This window comes from Apodemus sylvaticus, chromosome 6, assembly GCF_947179515.1.
Source record: "Apodemus sylvaticus chromosome 6, mApoSyl1.1, whole genome shotgun sequence".
NCBI lineage: Eukaryota > Metazoa > Chordata > Mammalia > Rodentia > Muridae > Apodemus > Apodemus sylvaticus.
This window is the reverse complement of record NC_067477.1, coordinates 135,454,229-135,474,102: the sequence shown is the minus strand read 5'-3', so window position 1 is coordinate 135,474,102 and position 19,874 is coordinate 135,454,229. Positions and strand designations below refer to the sequence as shown.

Below are 19,874 nucleotides of genomic sequence, written 5' to 3'. Positions count from 1 at the left end.
ATACAGAACTTCACAGCAACATGGAAGTCACAAAAAATGCCCACCATCCCTTCCAGACTTTTCACCTCCATCAGTGCAGACTCTGGCTGGAGGGAAACAGTTCACACCTACAAGACACATACAGATGTCTCTCACAGCTGAGCTGGCAGGAAGCCACCTCCTAGAAATGCCTGGCGGCAGCAGCAGCAGCAGCAGCAGCAGCAGCGCCAGCAGCAGCAGCAGCAGCAGCAGCAGCAGCAACAGCAGCTGGAGGTGCTGGCAGGGAGGGTGAGGGGATGTGAAGGGAGGTCTGGAGAGGGGAGGGTAGCCTACCAGGTTGTGCATGATGCACACGCCATCCGGGTTTACGGTGAGTGCCTCCTTGTAGAGCTGCTTGGCCTCTTCAAAGCTGCCCTTCACCTCAGCCAGCCGGCCTCGCATGTAGAGCACGGAGTGAGAGGTGGGGAAGAGGCCCGCAGCCTCCTGGATGCAGAAGCCTGCTTCCTTGAGTTGTCTCTGCTCCATGAACAGCTCAGCTGTGACAACAGAAGGGCGAGGTGTGAGTGGGGGGAGTCACAGGCAGAAGCCCCAGCCCTTGGTCCTGAGCCAGGACTGGGAGAGAGTCACAGCACAGGGTGGCCTTGCTGGGAAGGGTAAGAGTGGGTACTGTCAGTCACTGCGCTGGGTACTTCACACAAACTGGTTTAGTGGATGACACAGAAACCCTGGGGAAAAGTACTTTCACTACCCCAGGTTAGAAACCGGAATAGCAGAGGGGTGGAGTAACTGACAGGGTCACAGCGTGTGTCAGGCTGTTTGCCTTCAGACTGGAGGGTGGGTGGTGGGCAATGGTGTGGCCCAGTCTGCCTGCGTGTCTTTGACCTGTTTCAGTGTCTGTGTGCGTCTCTGGGCAGACAGCCGCGTGGAAACAGACCAGGTGACTCTCCTGGAGGTCTTTCAGTCTTGTCACATTAACTGAGGGGCTTAGTAGGCCGGCCCTGGCATGCTCAGGATGAAGAGGGTGTGTGTTCGAAGCCCAAGAGGAACCAAGCACTGTGACGGGCAGAGGCAAAGAGTTCTGGGGCCTCGAGGCCCACAAAGTGAAGACCAGGAGGCATCGGGGCCACGGGTGAAGCCTGTACTTAGGGAGGCCGACCTGGGCAAACCCCAACTGCACAAGCTATTTTGTCTCATTAATTCTGACAAGCAGTCCTAGAGGGAGGCATGCTTGATTAGGATCTAGCTTCTCTCTAAACAGGTAAGCTGAGGCAGGGAGAAAGGACGACTGAAGGACTGGCCTCCCCTCCCCCACAGCTACACACACACACACACACACACACACACACACACACACACACCCCTCACGGCTAGCACGCAGCATCAGATTATCCCTGAGATGCAGATCTATGGGGAAAGGTGCAGTTTCCCCCATCTCCGGGCAGCCCACAGAACTGCGCATTTCAGCCCCACACCGCACAGGCGCCCGCCTGCCCGCCCGCCCACCACAGACACTTTTAGAAATGCTGCTCACTGGCCCACTCTGGGTTTCTTTCCAAGCAACCCCCAGAGCTCGGCTGCCCCCTCCTAGAGCTGGTGCCCATGCGGAAGTCACAGAAGGATGGCAACACAGATGGGGCGCGCGGGAGGCCAGCAGAGCCTGGCTTGTGACTCTGCTAAGAGCTTTTCCTAGCACGGGCTGAACGCTGAGGTTACACCAGTTCAGAGCATGTCTGGGGTGGGGAAGGTATCAGACATTTCCACTGGAAACTCCCAGAAAGAGGTGGACAGAGCTGACGCTGGCATCCCTTCTGCCTGTCAGGAAGGCACCGACTGAGTTCAGGGCAGCAGTACAGAGTTCCTTGCAGAACTGCTACCTGACATTTGCTGTGGAATCCACCAGCTTGCCTCATTCCGAAACAGAGAGCTTTTGGAACACATTCATCTAACGGTGATAGGAAGCTGAGACAATCAGAGAAAGAAAGTCAGAGGAACCAAACTCCCATACTACGGCTGGAGAGACGGGTAGACACTCAAGGGTTCCGTCTTTAGAGACAGAATAACACCAGAGAGGGCATCTCTGAGCCAGGGCCTCACAGGGCGGAGCCGGCCAGTGGTCAGGGCTTTGGTTGACTCTAGATCTGCTCTCCTCATCCACTCTTCCGCTGAACTGCCTCAGGGGCCTTTGAACAGGCTGCATTCATAGCTGACTGTATGCTGTGCAGCCACTCAACACTGGCCACGTGTCCCGTCCACCCGTGAGGAGAGTGAACGAGGGACGTGGCAAAAGGCAACCGAGCTACTCCGCATCCGAGAGTCCAGGGCAGGGAAACCACAGTCGCCATTTTGGGTGTCACAGGTACAGTGTGGGCCAGGCCAGCACCACGGTGGTCAGGAAGGTTTTCCTGGAGGAGTCCACATTTAAGCAGGCCAGGCTGCAGCAGGCTCTCTGTGGCAGGACCCCTGGGGTACGCTAGAGAGACAGTGCTCGCTCATGCAGGGTGGATGCCCACAGCACACACCCTGCGGTGGGGTTCTCTGGACAGGAGCTCTGAGGACCCAGGGTCGGACTCTCAGTGCCTAGATCTTTCTCACTCAGCCGCCCCAGCCAGGCTGGGCCTGTTTGGTCCTGTCATGTCTCATTAAGCTGTTTACAACTTGCTGCCCTGTCCTCCAAGTCCCCAGGAGACTGTCCCTGGTCCCTGCCTTGGGTACTCCTCAGTGTGTTCACATCAACAGATTTCAATTAGAGGGAGTGCTAGGGACCCTGGGGCTTTCTCAGGCCCTCAGCCTGGTTGAGAAGCCGCTCTGAAAGGAACACTCGTTGAGAAGTGGGCCACCCTGCTCTCTGCTGGGTCTCTATTGCTTAGGCAGGAAGCCAGGCGACACAGCCCAGAGTCAGAGTGGCAGGTCTCCTGAGGGCTCTGGACATGCTGCAACCAGCCCCTTACGCACAGGTGCAGCCTCCTCAGCAAGGCCTCAGACATGACAACAGCCACACGGGTTCTGGGGCCTTCAGTGCACCATGTGTCAGAGCCCATGCGCAGGTGCCCCAGCTACAGCCTGCTGTTTTACCAAACATGGTGCTCTTAGCTGCAGCAGGAGCCTGGTGGCGTGGTGCCCACCACTGCCTGGATCCTCTTCCTACAGGCCTGGCTGCCAGGCCCACCAATGCCCACGGGACCCATGTGCTCCCCTGGCTAGGGCTTTACTAGTGTTCATCACTATGGGCTTAGGCTTGTCTGGGGGCAGCTAGCACCCCATTCTCCGTCCTCCCCCAGCTCCTCCCTCTCTTTACTCTTGTCTCCGCCTCCCTGCCTGCCTCTGGATCTCTTCATCCTGTGTTTAGTTTCCCTCCTCTCAGCTCCAAGGCTCTCTTTCTGCCCTGTTCCCTTCCCTCTGTGTTCTCTCCTCACGGGATACAAATGGAAAACACCTGCTCCCTGGAGAGCTTTGCCAGAGTCCCTCTCTCATTCTTCTCAGAGACATCCTGGTCTAACCCTACCCAGAGCTGGTTCCAGTGCCCTGCCATTGCAGCCAAAGCCAGGGCTCTAGGCCCCAGGCTGGCGGCGGAGCTAACCCTCCAAGGCCCATTTCCACACTCTAGTGCAACAGTGAGGGTGCTAGCCTCAGGCTGGACCGATGCTGAGGAGAGGCTCATCCAGGGGTTCAGGGCCTTCCCGGCTGAGACCCTGCTAAGACCTCAGAAGGGAGGGCGCTGTGCAGGGCCTGGGGACAGGAGAGAAAACAAGTCTCTGAGGGCTGACTGATCCTTCCACAGGGTTCTCTGTGTCAGGTGTCCTGCATGTCAGATACACTCACATTACAAATCACAATAGTAGACAACTACAGTTATGAAGTAGTAATGAAATAACTTTATGGCAGGGGTCACCAGAGGGTCACAGGATTAGGAGGGCTGAGAACCACTGATTTAAAAGGAATCACCCAGGCTGGCCTTGACCACCACAGTGAGGATAGTTTTCCATCTCAAAGGAGGTCAGTGTGGCTCCCCACAGAGCAGGCCCCCAGGAGGCAGGGATGCTCAGAATAAAGTCAGAAAGAAGAGGAAACATGTGAGTAGGGTAGAGAAAGGTCAGAGGTCACAGAGCACTGAGTCCCAGAGGGCATGGCAGGGGTAGGGCAGTCAGGGCCTAGGACCCCCGCTAGCCCAGACTGTAGAGGGAAGGGGAGGGAAGGGCTCTTCCCAGGCACTGAAGCCAGGAGGAGCAAGCAGGGTAGAACCAGCCAAGAAGACAAGGAAGACATCAAAGAGTTAAGATGGCTAAAGGGAGGTGAAGGTCCCAGGAGCAGGTGGCTTTTCTACCCTGTGCTCTCAGCCTGGCCCCGCCTCAAAAGACAGACTGTCTTCTAAGAGTCACTTCAGACACGCACCCCAGTGTCCTCCGCTTTCAGGATGAGGCCCCTAAGGCACTCAGGTGGCATGATGGGTGGGGACTGGACACAGGGACAGCCTCAGCACAGAGAGAACCTAGAGTTGTCCAGGGGTCCTTGTGTCCACACCCATCTCTCTGGTACACGGAGATGCTATCAGATAGTGAGAAGGGATGTGTGTGTCTGTGTGCATATGTGTGTGTGTGTGTCTCTGTGTGTGTGTGTTTGTGTGTGTGTTGTTGCTCTTCTGGAACGGCCTGGAGATTCTGAAATACCCATGGGTCTGAGGCAGGATTCCCATTCTCACAGACTTGCTACCCAGGAAGCAAGATCTGTCCCGATAGCTGCAGTACAAATTCTCCCTGAGGCTGGGGGACTTGAGGGAGAGGAAGGAGAGGAAGTCTGGAGAGGACACAGGCGTTCCCAACCAGAGTTGTCTCACATTGGAACTTGTTGACCAGATTGGGCTGCAGTTGATCCCTGACCAAACTTAAGTGGTCAGTGCCCCAAGAAGCAATGAAGGCTCCTCTTCCTTCCTGTAAGCCACAGAATCTTTCAGGATCATTAGCATTATTAGGGGGGATGCTGACCACTGTATGCTTAGCCTGGGTGAGGTGGGACAGTCTGGGGAGAAGGCGTGGCCTTGGTGGCCTGGGCCTGGCAGCATTTCCTCCAATAAGGACTCAGTAGGTTCTGGAAGATGGCAGTTAGGATGCCAACGTATTCACAAGAGAGGCCCAGGGCACATTCCCTTCCTCCCTTCTTGACCATGGACGATGTCTTATTTCCTGCTTCTTCTAGACGGACAGATCTCATGGTCGGTAAGGCATAGGGACACGAAGGATAATGTTAGGGGCAGTCAAATAACGAAGCCCTCAGATCTCATGGTCGGTAAGGCATAGGGACACGAAGGATAATGTTAGGGGCAGTCAAATAACGAAGCCCTCAGATCTCATGGTTGGTAAGGCATAGGGACACGAAGGATAATGTTAGGGGCAGTCAAATAACGAAGCCCTGGCCATAAATTGAGGTGAGGAGACACACCCTCTAGTCCTACAGGGAGAGGGAGGGTGCTTTTCCCTCCATGTTTATCTTGTGCCTCAGAATGTGAGGGTAGCAAGGAGGTACTGCGAGCCACAGAGGCACGTGTGATGCCCTGGAGAGGGCAGAGTGTCTCCCGGGGCTGTTGCTTCTGTATTGCAGGAATCGGCTTCTCGCTTGTATAAGACACTGACTGTAGTTTTGGATCTGTAACCGCACATCCAAGTACAAATTCAAGACACAGCAGTAAAAGAAGAGCGGGGGGGGGGGGTATGGGCACAGCCCAGCATGGGTGCAGATTTCTGCCCCAGGCTGGTATGTCTCTCGGGAAGCTGGTGCGGCTCCACTGCTCTTTGAGGGAGCGGAAGCACCCCTGCTTGTGCCTGTCATCCTCTGACGTCCCCCCTCTCCCTGGAGGCTCTCCCCCAGCTCCTCACACATCCCAAGAAACCCTGACCTGTTAAACAGGGCAGTATCTCCATTGTTACAATGCTATCATGTCTAGGCTTTCTGTGAATCCCGATCCATTTTTTCCTTCCACATTCAGGACAAGAAAAGTGGGTACAGGGTGCATCCTAATGTGTCCGTATGTGGAGGCATGCCGGAGTAGCCTTGGGGTCTCATTAGTAAGCATCCGAACTCTGACTTGCCAAGGCTACCTATCCAGGAAACTGACTAGCTGTTCTCTATTGCTTTCTACTCTCAGGTCTTCCTGGGGAATTACAGCCCACCCTGTGAGAACAGGGGTGGAAGGGAGACTAACCCAGAGGAAACAGTGCCCCGGGGCCAGTCTTGGCATTTTAGACCAAGGCAGGGCAGCCTGTAGAGTTCAGGTCTCTCATCTGCCTCTTCCTCCACACTACTGCCAGTTGCTAAACACTTTCCAGCAAGTCACCCGTTGCCGTCTCAGCACCAAGCACAGAGCCTGTAGGTGCCTCACAGCCTCTGCCCCACCAGGACCCAAAGATGGCACCAGAAGGCATGGGCTATCTGTGGGTTAGGGTTAGGCACCCACTATGTGCCGCACCGGTTGCTTTCACGTAATGGGGCTAGCCAGTTGTCAGGCGGCACGGGATTCTAATCTGGGTGACTCAAACCAGGGCTTCCGGAAACCTATCCCCAAGCAGTCACTCGCTTGTGGGAACAGTGCTGGCTGCTGACCAAAAGATACAGCACCGGGACACCTGTCTCCACGTCATTAGCCCTCAGGATTATTTTATCCCCTCTTGACCGGGCAAAGAAGGAAACCCACAGCCGGGCAGATAACACATAAGCGTCACGCGAAATCTCCACCATTCTCAAGAGCAGAGCGGGGATCTGGGCATCTGGTGGCTTCGGCCACACAGGTGAGCATCATTGGGACCCGCTTCTCAGCTGGATCAGGGGACACTCACCAGCCTGGAGCCAGATCTGCTCCAGTGTGGTCCACAGCTGCATGGGGCCCTGCTTTAGGACTGAGGTTGTGATGGTTAGTTCCGACATGGCCTCTTCCAGCCTCGAGGCTGCAATAGATGACGCCCGCCTGGAGCCTGCAGAACAAGAGGGCACAGGGTTGAGCGGGAGTCAGGATGCCACACGCTGCTGGCCTAGGAGCAGCCAGTGTCCAGCCAGCGTCCGGACAGGGCTCAGGGCAGAGCAGGCAGTTGCTAAAAAACAAACAACAACAAAATCCAAACAAACAAAAAACCAGCTCAGAGACCTACGGGGAGGGCCTTCTGCCTGCTCCTCTCTGCGGCTGGGCACTCGAGCTTCTAAAGGGGTAACTTAATAAAAACCCCACTGAGAATTGCTTCCCAGGGAAAATGATCATAAGGTGAGCAAAGATGTCCACGTGACTCCACCTTTATACAGAAAACAGAAAGTTAGCAAACTGTTCAACAAGAGGGGCTGACTGAAAACAAGCGGAAGCGTAGTCACACAAGGCTCTGAGGAACTGTGGCACTGACACGTGCAGGTGCTCACACTGGGCCCGCGAATGCAGAACACCTCGCACAAAACACAACCACATTAAAACGACTGAAAATGAAAGTACATGGGAAGAATTCTGAAGCAACTCTCCTTACGTGGGAAATCTAGGGATGATTTTTTTCCCTTCTTTTGTGATTTTGACTTTCTGTTTCCATAGTACGCACTGTTTCCTGTATGTTAAGACCCCCATTTGTTTGAAGCTGCGAAGCAAAAGATCATTGGCAATAGCTCGCTGCTAACCTAGGCCTTCAGAGGCCCTCTCCTGCTGTGCTTGTGGGCCGGATGGGCCGGATGGACTCTCCTGGATATATGAGCTGTTGACATTTAAAAGCCCCATGCAGAGCTGGAGAGATGGCTCAGCGGTTAAGAGCACCGACTGTTCTTCCAGAGGTCCTGAGTTCAAATCCCAGCAACCACTTGGTGACTCACAACCATCTGTAATGGGATCTAATGCCATCTTTCGGTGTGTCTAAGTGACAGCAACAGTGTACCCACATACATGAAATAAACAAGTCTTTAAAAAAAATCCCATGCAGGTGAAACATGAACACTTTCTCAGAGGCAATGAAGGCTCTGATAAACCTGGAGCCTTGGGACAAACCACAGCAACTTCTGTTTATGAGACAGGGACATGTGAAGCCCTAGTAACCGGCTACAGCCCGTGCCCTTCCTTGGGCTCAGTGGTCCCTCCAGCGGCTGAGCACCCTTGGTATGCGTCTCTGGAGTCAAGTGCTGGGTTTGCCTGGTGAAATCCACTCCATCCCTCGAACAAAGTGCAGCTTGCCTCACTTCCGGGAAGTGTGGGGATAAAAGAACAGATGGGTGACCACCACCACCCATCTGTAACTCCACCCCCACCCCCAGAGCCAAGTCCAGCTCTGCTCTTACCAGAGTCTGCATCATGGGCATCTGGCAGAGTCAGGTGAATCCCATTCTGTTTCTTCACTGTGTGGCCTTCAAAGCTGCCATCCCTTTCCAGGCCCCTGGAAGGCAAAGCGGGGCAGGGCTCCATGAGGCAGAGGCTGGGTGTCCCCAGAGCCAGCTGGGAGCGTGAGGAAACCCAGGTTCAAGAAAGAGTGCCAAGCTAGAATAGCAGGGCAGGACAGAGACAAGCAGAAGGACAGACAGACCAGCATGGACCACCATCCAGGCTGACATAGAAACTCTCCATAGCGTTGCTGCCCTCCTCGAAGGTGAGACCTGTCCTTCCAGGCTCCATCCACTGTAGGATGGCTTCTGCGGACAGCCTGGGTGAAGGTCCGGTTGCCACCCTCTGCAAAGGAACCCTCGAACTGCCAGGTGGCCCCAAAGGAGCTTGGATTAGAAAGGATACCCTGGCGGATGACAAACCTGGTGATCTCCTATTGCTCCCCATCCACTTCCCTAAGTCCCTGAGTCTCCCACCTACCGAGAGCTTTCTCTTTTCTCAGAGTAGGAGGGTGGGGCTGGGGAGGGGCAGGAAGAAAACCCTTGCTCAGAAAGGCATCACCTGCCACTCTCTTGGCCAGGCCCCACCCACTGCCAAGGAAGCCCACGGCACTTGGCACAGGCTGGGAGAACTCAGGAGAGCCAGAAGGTGTCTTTTCTTTGGAGGTATACCAAGATACTGGCTCCACAGATGTTCCCACAGCCCAGGGTATCTTCGTTGTCCTAACTCACATTGGCCCTGACTTGGTTTGTCAGCATGGCATCCAGCCCACAAGGCTACTGACTGGCACCTGTGCGAGACCCTTCTTTAGGATCAGTTTCATCCAGACACCCAACCTACTTTCTCTCTCTTCCCAGGAGAGATCCTCTCCCAAACATGGAGACAGTCCATCTTGGGGGACTGTGCGGCATGGTATAAGGTTAACGTGCCACATCCTTTGAAGATCCCTGTGTCAGAGGGGAGACGGGCCAAGCTAAGCAAGTCATCAAGACTATTATGGGCAGGGCTGAGTGACTTCTGAGTGGTGGTAGCTTCATGAGGGAGGAACGGTGTGTGTGTGTGTGTGTGTGTGTGTGTGTGTGTGTGTGTGTGTGTGTGTGTGAGTGAGTGATGAGGACATCAGTGTGGTTTAAACAGAACCCAGAGATGTTGGGTGGGGAAGCACAGGCTGGCTAGGGTAGGTGGGCAGACCAGATCCTCACACTGTAGATTTCGGTCTTAGTTTATGATTGCCCCAAATTAGATTTTTACAAGCACTGGGTTCTGGTTTCTGGCTCTAGGTTTCAAAGAAAAACCTTTCCTGTCTCCTGGGGCAGCCAGGAGGGACTGGATCCAGGCTTGTGGGCCAAGCAACCTGGCTGAGTCCTGCTGAATGTTGGGTGAGAGCGTTGTGGAAGTTTCCCAAAGAGGTACTCTACATTATGGGCCTGAGCAGCCTCTCGGGACAGATTGGAATGTGTGAGTGGTGACTTGGGACCTTGCCCCTGCCCCTGTGAGAACACCTGGCAGTTCCACAGAGGCTGTGAGTCACAGCTCCCCCTCTCTGGGGCCTGGTCTAGACTGGCCACGCAGATGTGCAGCCTACCCACCATGCAGATAAGAAGCAGCAGGCTCCAGGCAGCTCCTGTGCAAACGGAGCCAGTGTGTGCACCTGTCCCAGCTGCTGCAGCCAGAGCCGGAAACAAGGTGCGCTTGATTGCAAATGCCCCAAGGATGCCCCTCGCCTTCCAGTGCCCACCCCCAGGGAGTGCTTCTACTCCCTCTGTGAAAAATCCACTGCACACAGCTTTCTGGAAGTTTCTGCCTGAGTCCTGCCCCCCGCTCTGGAATCTCCCAGGCCAAGGGGCCTGCAAAGGGAGGGCCGACTCTGAGGTTTCCCATGTCATCCCACTTTGCTGAGTCTTCTGTGATTTCACTAGGAGAGTGGGTTCTCAAGGGCAGCAGTTCTCAACCTGTGGGTCATGATCCCTTTGAGGGGGTTGAAGGACCCTTTCACAGGGGTTCCCTAAGACCACTGGAAAACAGATATTTACATTATGATTCATAACAGTAGTAAATTACAGTTATGAAGTAGCAATAAAATAATTTTATGGTTGGGGGATCACCACAACATGAGGAACTAAATTAAAGGGGTGCAGCATTGGGAAGGCTGAGAAACACTGCTCTAAGGAGTATGGAGGCCTTCTAGGTTCCCAGAGTTCCTGTACATATGCATCATGGTCTGGAACTCAGGAGGCTTGGGTTCAAGTCCTGGTACTGTCACATAACAGTCTCTGATAACGAAGATGTACGAGGCTGGTGCCGGTCTGACAGAAGCAAGGCGCGCAGGACCTCTCTCAGACGCTGCCTTTTAACCAGTCTTGGTGTGGGTTTAGAGAACGGCCAGGGGATTCAGACTGAACTGTGAACCAGAAGCCCTGAACACTCACTGAGTTACATCTCCGTTCAAACCACCGAGCGCACTTTGTGGGTACTGTGGCCCTTAGGGCCACCACCACCTGCCTACTCTGCCCACTCTCCTGAGCAACCCAAGGGGCCACGGCAGCCACTTACCCCAGCTGAGAGAAGTTGTAGAGGGTCTGCCATAGCCGCAGCATTTGTCTGCAGGTCACGAGGGCTTCCTCCGGGCCTCGCAGCACCTGCTCCAGCTTCACCTTGGTGAACATCAGGCTGTGGAAAGCAGAGCTACAGTCAGCAGGCCCCGGGGAGGAGGAGTCCAGGCCACCTGCTCACCTCCCCAGCCCACACGAGCACAGCCTCTACCACACCAGATGCTGTATCAGATGCTAGCCTTTTCTCCGTGCCTCAGTTTCTCCTCTTCTTCACAGCCGAACAATGAGATACCTTTTCGTGTCTGCGGGTGCCCGCTTCACTCACTCACTTGACCATACAGTAGTGTCTCCTTGCCACCTCTTACAGTAGTCACCGTGACTGAGCTCTGCCTGGCGTATGCTGCACCTTGGCAAGCTCAGCTAGGCAACACCTTGAGTCTTACTAACACATGGCCAGGATTCATACTTCTGTGCCCCACACGGGGGCATCGGATGGAGGCTTAGCAAGTGCTACAATGGGAAAGTAGCCTCTTTTCGTGTCTCGTGTGTTTGCGTGTCTTATCTTGCACGTATGTCTGGGCCACGCACCTGCATTCAGAAGGCAGCTTTCAATCAGTACCCTGAACACATCAGCGTAGGCCAAAGCATTTGAACCAGATCATTAGCACTCTCATTCACTAAAGGACTAGGGAGGGCCAGGAAGCCTTGTGGTGTCAAGTGTTAGCCTTTCCTTGTTAGGAAGCCTCCCTGTGCTGGAAGGGGGGTGGGGGGGCAGGCAGCATGGAGGTACCGTGGTGTATCAGTGTTTTGAGATCAACACGCTGGCAATATATTTTATACAGCAGCTACCTAGACAACCTTCGCTGAATGGCTGTGGCCCTGTTCTCAGAGTGGTCCGCGAGCACTGAGGTTTTCTTATCCATCTCACCACTGCTGAGAGAATCTGTGGGACCACTGGGCCATAAACATGACAACAAGCATGGCTCTTGTGGCCACAGGGGCCTGCTCCGGGGAGGATGAGCTGGGCTGTGACCCCGACCTGAGGTGTCCAGGCTGCAGTAACCAAGGAGGCTCAGCCTTACTTTTCTCTGGGCTGAGACCTGGGCCTCCAACAACTCTTTTTAGACTATGACTTGGTGGATAATCATGAAGAAGGTGGTATTCACCCTCGTGTGCTATTCAGAAGTGAGGCTGGGTTCTGGGCACACATTTTTTCCCCCACTCTTCCTCAAAAATGCCCTTTGTGTTGCTATGTTAGTTAGCATCTGCCCCCTCCCTCTCTCGGCCTCCCCTCTCCATCTGCCCCCTCCCTGTCTCGGCCTCCCCTCTCTATCTGCCCTCTGCCTGGACTTACTTATTTCTGATAGGCTCTCTCACGCAGCCTAGAACCACCTAGGATTCACGACAGGGCTGGGAATACCCTTGAGTTTCGGGCCCTCACACTTCCACCCTCCACGTACTGTGATTACAGTGTGTGTAATGCCCTTATGAACAAAAACTGCCAAAGAGGATGCATCTCGCTCTGAGAGAAGAGACCTGGAAAGGAGCCTGTCAGCAGAGACAGGCTGATCAGAATCTCAGGACTGTGGACAGACTGGAAAGGTGCAGGCCCAGAGGCTAATTACCAGATTTTAGAATAAGCCACAGCCCTCCAGAACAGCCACTCCTTGGACTTAGCATCTTGTAAATAAACATCTAGCTCCTACCAATCTGAAAGCTAACAACGTCACCAGACAGCATTTTAGGCTGATAGAATAGCTTCCCCTATCCCAGTCTCTAAGATGTACCCATAGGGGAATTTTAAACGTTTTCTGGATCTATGACGTTTCTCTGTTCCGTAAAACTATAAAATCTTTAAAAACTGCTTCCATGTGGGAACATGGAATTTGGGGTAACCTAACTCTATGCTCTGAGACTAATCAAAATGGCACCAGGATAAGCTGCCTCTTACCCCCTTTAACACGAGAGCTGTGAATCTTATGTCGACACCATGCTTTGTGTAGTATCAGGGTCTAGACCCCGGCCTCACACGCCACAGAAGCACTGTCACCAACTTTTGGTTTCTGTTCAGTTTGCCTTTTGAGACAGGCTCTTGCTGTGGCCTCCGGGCACACCTGGCACTCTCTTCAAAGACTGGGCTTGAGGTCAGCTGAGTGTCTTGCCTCTGGGATCCCAGGCACGCCCAGCTCAGCCTTGACCTGAAACCCCACTTTGCCCAGCCCTTCTGCAACCTTTCTTGAACGCAGTGCTCATGACCCATCTTCTGCCTGTCAGGTCCTGAGGGTAGAAACTGGGCAGAACAGGGCTCAGCCAGGAGGGAGGAGCTCTAGTGGACAATGAGAGACTTCCTCTCCTCCTCAGATCCCAGCAGAGACCAACATGCCAATGTCAGGAGGTGCCTCAGCCTTCGGGAATAGGAAGTAAAAGATACAATTTCTGCCTTAAGGTGACAATTAGAGTGCTATAAATGTCAGCTAGCCCAGAGAATCACGTGCTGTTTTCAGATCTGACTCCAGAGGAAGAGAAGGAGCAGGGTCTCGCTGGAGCTGGCGTCAGGTGACGGGAGGGAGGAGGCGTGTGGGAGAGAGGAGGAGCTCAGGCTGGCCCCGGACAGCAGCACTGAGCCAAGGCGTAGGGAGGTTCAGCCCAAGCACACCTTCCCCTGGGCACTCAGAGCATTAGAGTTCCCAGGGCATCCCAGCCCCCAGCCTCTGGGACTCTCCACAGACAGCCTTCTTGGCCACAGACCTCTCCCTGTTGCTGCCACTGAGCCCTCCCCCCTATCAGAGCTAGGATGAGTTCCTGGTAGACTGGCCAGAGGTACCATGTGCCTGGGACAGAGGGTGAGTTGGATAAACATCCTCCATCAATGCCGCTGTATCCTCCCTCCCAGTAGCTGACAGTCCATTAGCCTGAGTGACCCGGAGTGGAATTTCTCAAGCCAGTCACGTGCTCTCTATGCTGGGCAAGAGCTCCAACAATCAGCCCTGGGTGTGAGCCTCAGACTGAGGGTCCTGAGGCTCCAAATTAGCTCCGGAGGAGACTTCCTTGGTTGGAAGTTGAGCACTGCCGGAGGAATCACACAACAGAGCTGTTGTGCCTAAGGCCCACACAGGGTACACAGGCAGGCCTCAGCGTGGCCCACAAGGCCTTCCAGCTCCAGGCCTCAGCGTGGCCCACAAGGCCTTCCAGCTTGGGCTCTGCCTCCCATCCCTGCCCCTGAGGGGAGCCTCCCGTGACCCCAGCCCCCCCCCCCCCGGGACTTTGGGCTGATTATTTGGTGGCACCTGCTTAATTTCATGAAGTGGCATCTACTAGGTAGGCCTCGACCTTCCTCCTTGTCACATCTGGCCAACTCCTCCGCGGATGTCACCCTCCAGCTTTTCCCCTTATCTCCATGTGGCTGTATATTATTCCCCTTGCCAATGTAAGTCTTCACAACATCAGGAAGTACGCACTGCTGGCTTGTCTCAAACTCAGTGTCAGACTTAATGGTGGCGACAGGGATCTACAGACTCAGTCCTTTAAACAGCCCGAAACCCGCTTCTCACCGAGGCATCTGTTATCTAGTCCAGACTGCACGGGTTCATTCCTGTCCAGCTATTCAGACAGAGTCCAGGCGTGCCGTCATGACTGCCTGGAGTTATGGTCACAGCTTCATCAGAACTCTGTGCTTCTCGGGGGACAGGAAAGGCAGACAGATTGAGCAAGCCTGGTTTTCTCCTACCTTCAGACCCATCATATATCATAGTCTAAAATGTCTTTAAGTGAATTATAAACCTTCAGGAAAATATTCCAAGGCTGATGTCCTCCTTCAAGATCTCACATTCAGCTGACACTTAATCCCATGCCACGCCTCTCTCCTTAAAAGTTTAATAAAGAAGATGAGTTCATATGAGGCATTCTAGTCAGATACTCCAGGAAGAAGTCTGTGGCCAGGCCTGGTGTAGGTGGAAAAGTCACCATTTATCTTTGTGCCCTGCAGTTAATGCTCACCTGGCCAGTAAGTTTCAGTGGCTCCACCCCTCAGCGGCGGTGCCTGGCTTCCCCAGTTCCTGGGTTGTACTTAGCATCTGTGCTTAGTACGGAAGTCTGGTCACTTGACTCCTTATAGCTGCCGTGTGGGAGGGACCCACAACACCAGGCAGGCAACACACTTGCCAATTCTATTCCAAACTGCTCACAAGCAAGGTCTTACGTCACATGACCGGCTCTGTGGAAGGACTGTGTGCTCTAGGTGTGTGTGTGTTCTTGGGTGGTGTGTAGGTGTCTGGCTCTTTCTGATTAGGGGGTTTAGGGGTTCTCCATCTGTGGGGTCAAAGGCAAAAAAGTATAACTGAAATTTTTCTATAGGACTAGAATACCAGAATCTACTGGGCCCTGACAAAGTCTAGTCCAGGAGAGGGATAGTCAACTTTAATCATTATTGTCCTTAAACTGCACCATGAATACTGGCCTGGAAGACAGAAACTTGAACCAAAGTCCCACCTCTGTTGAGCATGTCACAGGTTCCATACCTGTAAAACAGGAGGGAAATCACCTACTCACGCACTCTCCCCATGATGCAGAAGCCCTGGTGAGCCATGACCAGCAGTTGGCTCCCCAGGGAAGCCACAGCTGTCCTGAACACCAGGCAGGCTTTCTGCTTTGAAGCCGAGACCTTATCAGACCCAGAAGAACATGGGGTACTTCATTCTTTCCAGCTCAACGAGTGTTCTCTACGAGAGCATGTGCCGGCCACGGAACCACGCAGGCCGTCCGGTGGCTGCAAACACTTGCCCTGAACTGTTATCTGCTTTTCTCAGACCCGTCTTCCTGCCAGGCCCGGGTTTGTCTAGGCTGGCTAGGTCCTTGTCCAGTGACTTGTCTTCGTACTCAACAAACAAGCCTGAGTCAGAGCTTGGAAGAAGGTAGTTGAGTCAGAAAGATTCCTCAAAGCCTCTGGATGTCCCCAGGGGCCAGAGCAATTTCAAGGAAGCAAGTCTTCAGGGAACCTTCCAGAACATTCCATTCCTCCCAGCCCCTCTGGTCCCCACTGGGCTCTCGAGGTCCTGGGAGGCTTTTCTCGTTCTCCCTGGCCCCTTGAAGGGTGGCGGCAGGTGTGATGAGTGTGCAGAGGGGATATTATCTCTTCGAAGGACAGTAATTAGTAATCCTAGCTGATGGCCTGCTGCGCCATTTTAATGAAGAGTTCTATTTTTATAGAAAACATATAATTGAGTGGAAACGCAGAGTGTTCTCTGAGTGAGGGCCACACTGCTGTAAAGTCTGACTCCTCAGGGCGGAGTCTGGGTACAGTGGAATCCATAGGAAGGGTCCTGGGCTTCCCCAACTCTGCCTCAGAGCTGAACTGGCTTTGACGACACCTGTGTCACTGCTGGTAGCCATGGAGCCTGGGGTAAGACACAAGCTCAGAGCACTCCATGGCCCCATCTGTAAAATGCAAAAGGCAACAGTCACCCTCGCCCCAGGGGCTGTTGGGAGGAGGGCAGGCTCCATGCAGGAGTGCAGTGCTCCAGGGCCAGGCAGGTCACAGCGTTCAGCCACCGCTCTAGTCCCCGTGCTGCCCCTCGCCAGGCATCTAATCTTGCTTGATATGTCACCTCACTTTGCTACTAACGTCTTCATATCAGAGTTATAAGGTCAAATTATGGTGGGTATGGTAGTGCCAGCCCTATGTGCCAAGCACTTAGGAGGTAGAAGCAGGAGAGTCAGTAGTTCGAGGCCAGCCTGGGCTACATGAGATCTTGCTTTACTAAAAACAACACCAATACAGTTAAATCAAAACAATTAAGCAGGACCAGGACTGTGACATGCGCAAGGCCTCCAGGTTTCCTTCCTTCCTCTTCTTCCACTCCAGGAATCCCCTGGGGGTCCTGCCAATCTGAGCATCTCCTGGGGTGAACAAGTGTCCAGGCTCACACCCATCCTCCACCCTCCACTGAGGAAGCAGGCAGAGCAGAAGCTGCAGTCTCTGCCTTAGAGAGACCTTCAAACTCAAAAAATACGAGGGGGAAAGGTCAGCATCAGGTCCCCGGGGCAGAAGTTTAGGTCTGAAGTGTGCAAGCTCCAGGGGCAGAGGTGTCTCTGGGGACAGTGAGCTTGGTCCAGAGGGATCTGGAGTGTGTGTAACCAGGAGGGCTGAAAAGCAGGGATCAGGAGTAGGTCCCGAGGTCCCCACTTCACGACAGAAGAACAGACAGGGAGGAGTTGTCCTCCCTCTGCCACCTACAGCATCAAAACCGCCACCTACAGCACCAGCCAGTCCTCAAGGTCCCCATTCGGCCTGTCAATCATCAGGCTTTTGCAAGGAGGCCCAGAACTCATCTAGGATACCAGGGCCATGCTAAGTGATGCAGGGCTTCCTAGATCCTCCAAATCCCACTGCTCTGGGAAAGCCAGGTGGGCGGCCGAGGGGCTGGTTCCGCAGGCACACACTCTTCAAGGGTGTGATTTTTATAGGGGCTCTAACAGGAAAGGCCTCCCCAATAGGGGAGGGGCCACCCCTGGTTTTATTACGTGCCCTCAGACTAATCTTTAACACTCAAGGGATCCTTTTTAGCAGTTCTTAACCTTAAAGCTAATGATTTTTCCCTGGTGTGGAGGATTACTGTGACCCATGTTCCCTAATCCTTGAAGGCTCATAATGATCCTACACCTCTTAATAAATTTAACTCCATCTGACTTTGAAGCTTTAAAAAGCAACAGCCCCAAAGTCTCAGCTTCCTGGAGTAGCTCCTGGCCTTCAAAAGCCCTGCTCCACCCGGTGAGGAGCCCCAGCCTACAGATCTGGTACAGGGTGTCCTGAATGTACTGTTTCCATCTGTGTGCAGTGTTGACTGTCAGCTGACCCCACCCCACCAGTCTCCCAACGTCCTTTTACCACAGGTCACTCAACAAGCCCCCTAATAACCTCTCCAGACTTGAACAAAACTCACACAACAAAGGGCCTTGCCCTTTCAGGCAGGCTGTCTGAGAAGCTCTTAGGTAGGACAGGGTAGGCTCTGGCCTGGTATGCAGGAGCATCAGTCTCTGCATCTATGTTTCCCACCCAGTGTGCTAACCCTGATGCCTTCCCGCTGAAGAGGCGGGCTCTTGTGGGCAGAACAGTTAATGAAAGCACAGGGCTCTGTCTTGGGTCCTCTCAAGCCACACAGAGCGAGACCACAGAGGCACTCATGGGAGAGCCGAGGAGAAATGCTCAGTGCCAGCCCTGCTCAGCCGAGGAGGCGCTGACCTTTGAGAAGCATGTGAGGGTGCCAGTGATTACGCCTGGCTTAGCACTTCCTCGGCCACATGGCCAGAGAGTCCTGGCTGCTGTCCCCAGGCACGGTGGCAGCCAAGCATGTTTAATGAAGCCAGCAGAGTGATAAACTATGTTTGTGTTAATACCTTTGATCCCAACCCCTCCTCAAGTGTTGGAATTTTAAGCATCCTTTTGATGTGCCACAAGTCCTTAATAAGAACAATGCAATAAACACACTGGGTTTAAGGCAGAAATGTCAGCAGAAGTCCTAGGACTCCCATCCCTTCTGCTAGGTGCACTGCCCCTCCAGAAATATGTCACATGCAACCTGATAAATAGGTGTGTTTGGGGGATGGGCAGGTAGCTCGGAGACGTGCCCTCCTGGAGGCTCAGTTTCGGCCTTGATTGGATCTAGCTACAGTCTGGCTCCAGCTAATACCTAGTTATATCACCTCAAACATTTTCCAAAACAGCCCTGGTTTCCTGGGGCAGCTGGATGTAGCAGTTCGTTTGTTTATCTGGGGCGAGAGGGCCATATTGTTCCTACCCTGGCCCGCTCCTCTGAGGCCCTGACACACATTCCCTCAGGACTTCTCATGACTCCTAGGACTAGGGGCTGGGCCAGCAGGGGCTCTCAGGAATGTCTATTGTGTCAGAGAAGTAGGTGGCCCTGCCTACTGTGGAGCTAGGAAGAAAACACAGTTCCTCCCAGTGTCACTTGTGGACCCTGGGCCCTCAGAGTCAGGCAGGCAGGCTGCAGGGCTGGGCAGGGGGGAGAGGGAGGGCTGACAGCTCCGTTATTGAAAAACTCCCATCCTTGGCCTAGGAGCTTTGTTTGGTTTCTATGGTGACCTTCACTACAAGGACTTGACTAAAGCTGAAGGAATGCGTTACCTAAAACCATCTCCCTACAGTGCTCATGGTGGTCTATCCCTCCCCACCCCATCCCTGTTCCTCCCGGTCAGGCTTCCTTCCCAGCTGCTTCAGTCATGGGAAGGGTTAGCAAAGATAACTCTGGGCCTGCTAAAATTCTCCCATTCCCCGCAGGAAGCCTGTGGACCTCCTGGCCTTGGGCCTCCTGGTACATGTGTCCAGGGCTTAGTGGGAAGCCCACAGGATTGCAGGGAGCTGCTGGGGGTATCTGGTTCCCTCATACCAGGCTCATATGTCCCTGTGGAGGGATCAGTGTCCACCTCATCACGTTTCTGCCTTTTTAAACCTGAGTCACGCTGACCAAAGGCCCGCTTTCAGCATGGGCATCAAGACCCCCTCCACTTGGCTTCCTAACCTCAAGTAAGTAGGGTTTTCAGAAGTGGGACTCACCAGAGGCTGGCTTCTGCCTTGTGTCTAGACGGTGCCTGTGTGGGACCAGTGAGTGCCCCCAGGGAGTCACTCACTGCCTAGCCCAGGCCCCCCTTCCTCCAATCTCCTGTCACTGTACTCTGTCAGTGCCAGGTGTCAATGGGACTGTGCCCCCTCACCCCCCACTGGGACCTCGGACACAGAAGTCCACCAACCAATGACCTTCAGTCCGTGTCTCAGCACACTGGAGAAGCAGAAGAGTCGGGGCCGATTTTTTAATTTATTTTATTTAAAGAGGACCACGTTGCTGCGGGTGGCACATAAACAGGACAGTGACCCAGGGCAGCTACCTGACGGCTCTCACACTAGGACAGACTAAGAAGACGGGTCCGCTGAGCTGTCAGCTTCTGCCTTTGTCTAGGCCTCTCCCAAACAGGAGCAGGCAAAGCGGCTACACCCACACTGACCT

The 19,874-nt window shown here is 53.9% G+C and overlaps 1 protein-coding gene across 1 annotated transcript in view; it reads right to left on the bottom strand.

Annotated features, from left to right (window-relative positions):
* Positions 1-19,874, bottom strand: part of Ttc7a (tetratricopeptide repeat domain 7A) — a 101,819-nt gene that overhangs the window by 13,420 nt on the left and 68,525 nt on the right. Inside the window, exons 16-19 of the mRNA XM_052186524.1 lie at positions 10,859-10,975; positions 8,266-8,360; positions 6,804-6,938; positions 313-515 (exon numbers count right to left, since the gene is read on the bottom strand). Of these exons, the coding sequence (XP_052042484.1) occupies positions 313-515; positions 6,804-6,938; positions 8,266-8,360; positions 10,859-10,975 (550 nt within the window). The remainder of the gene's footprint in view (positions 1-312; positions 516-6,803; positions 6,939-8,265; positions 8,361-10,858; positions 10,976-19,874) is intronic.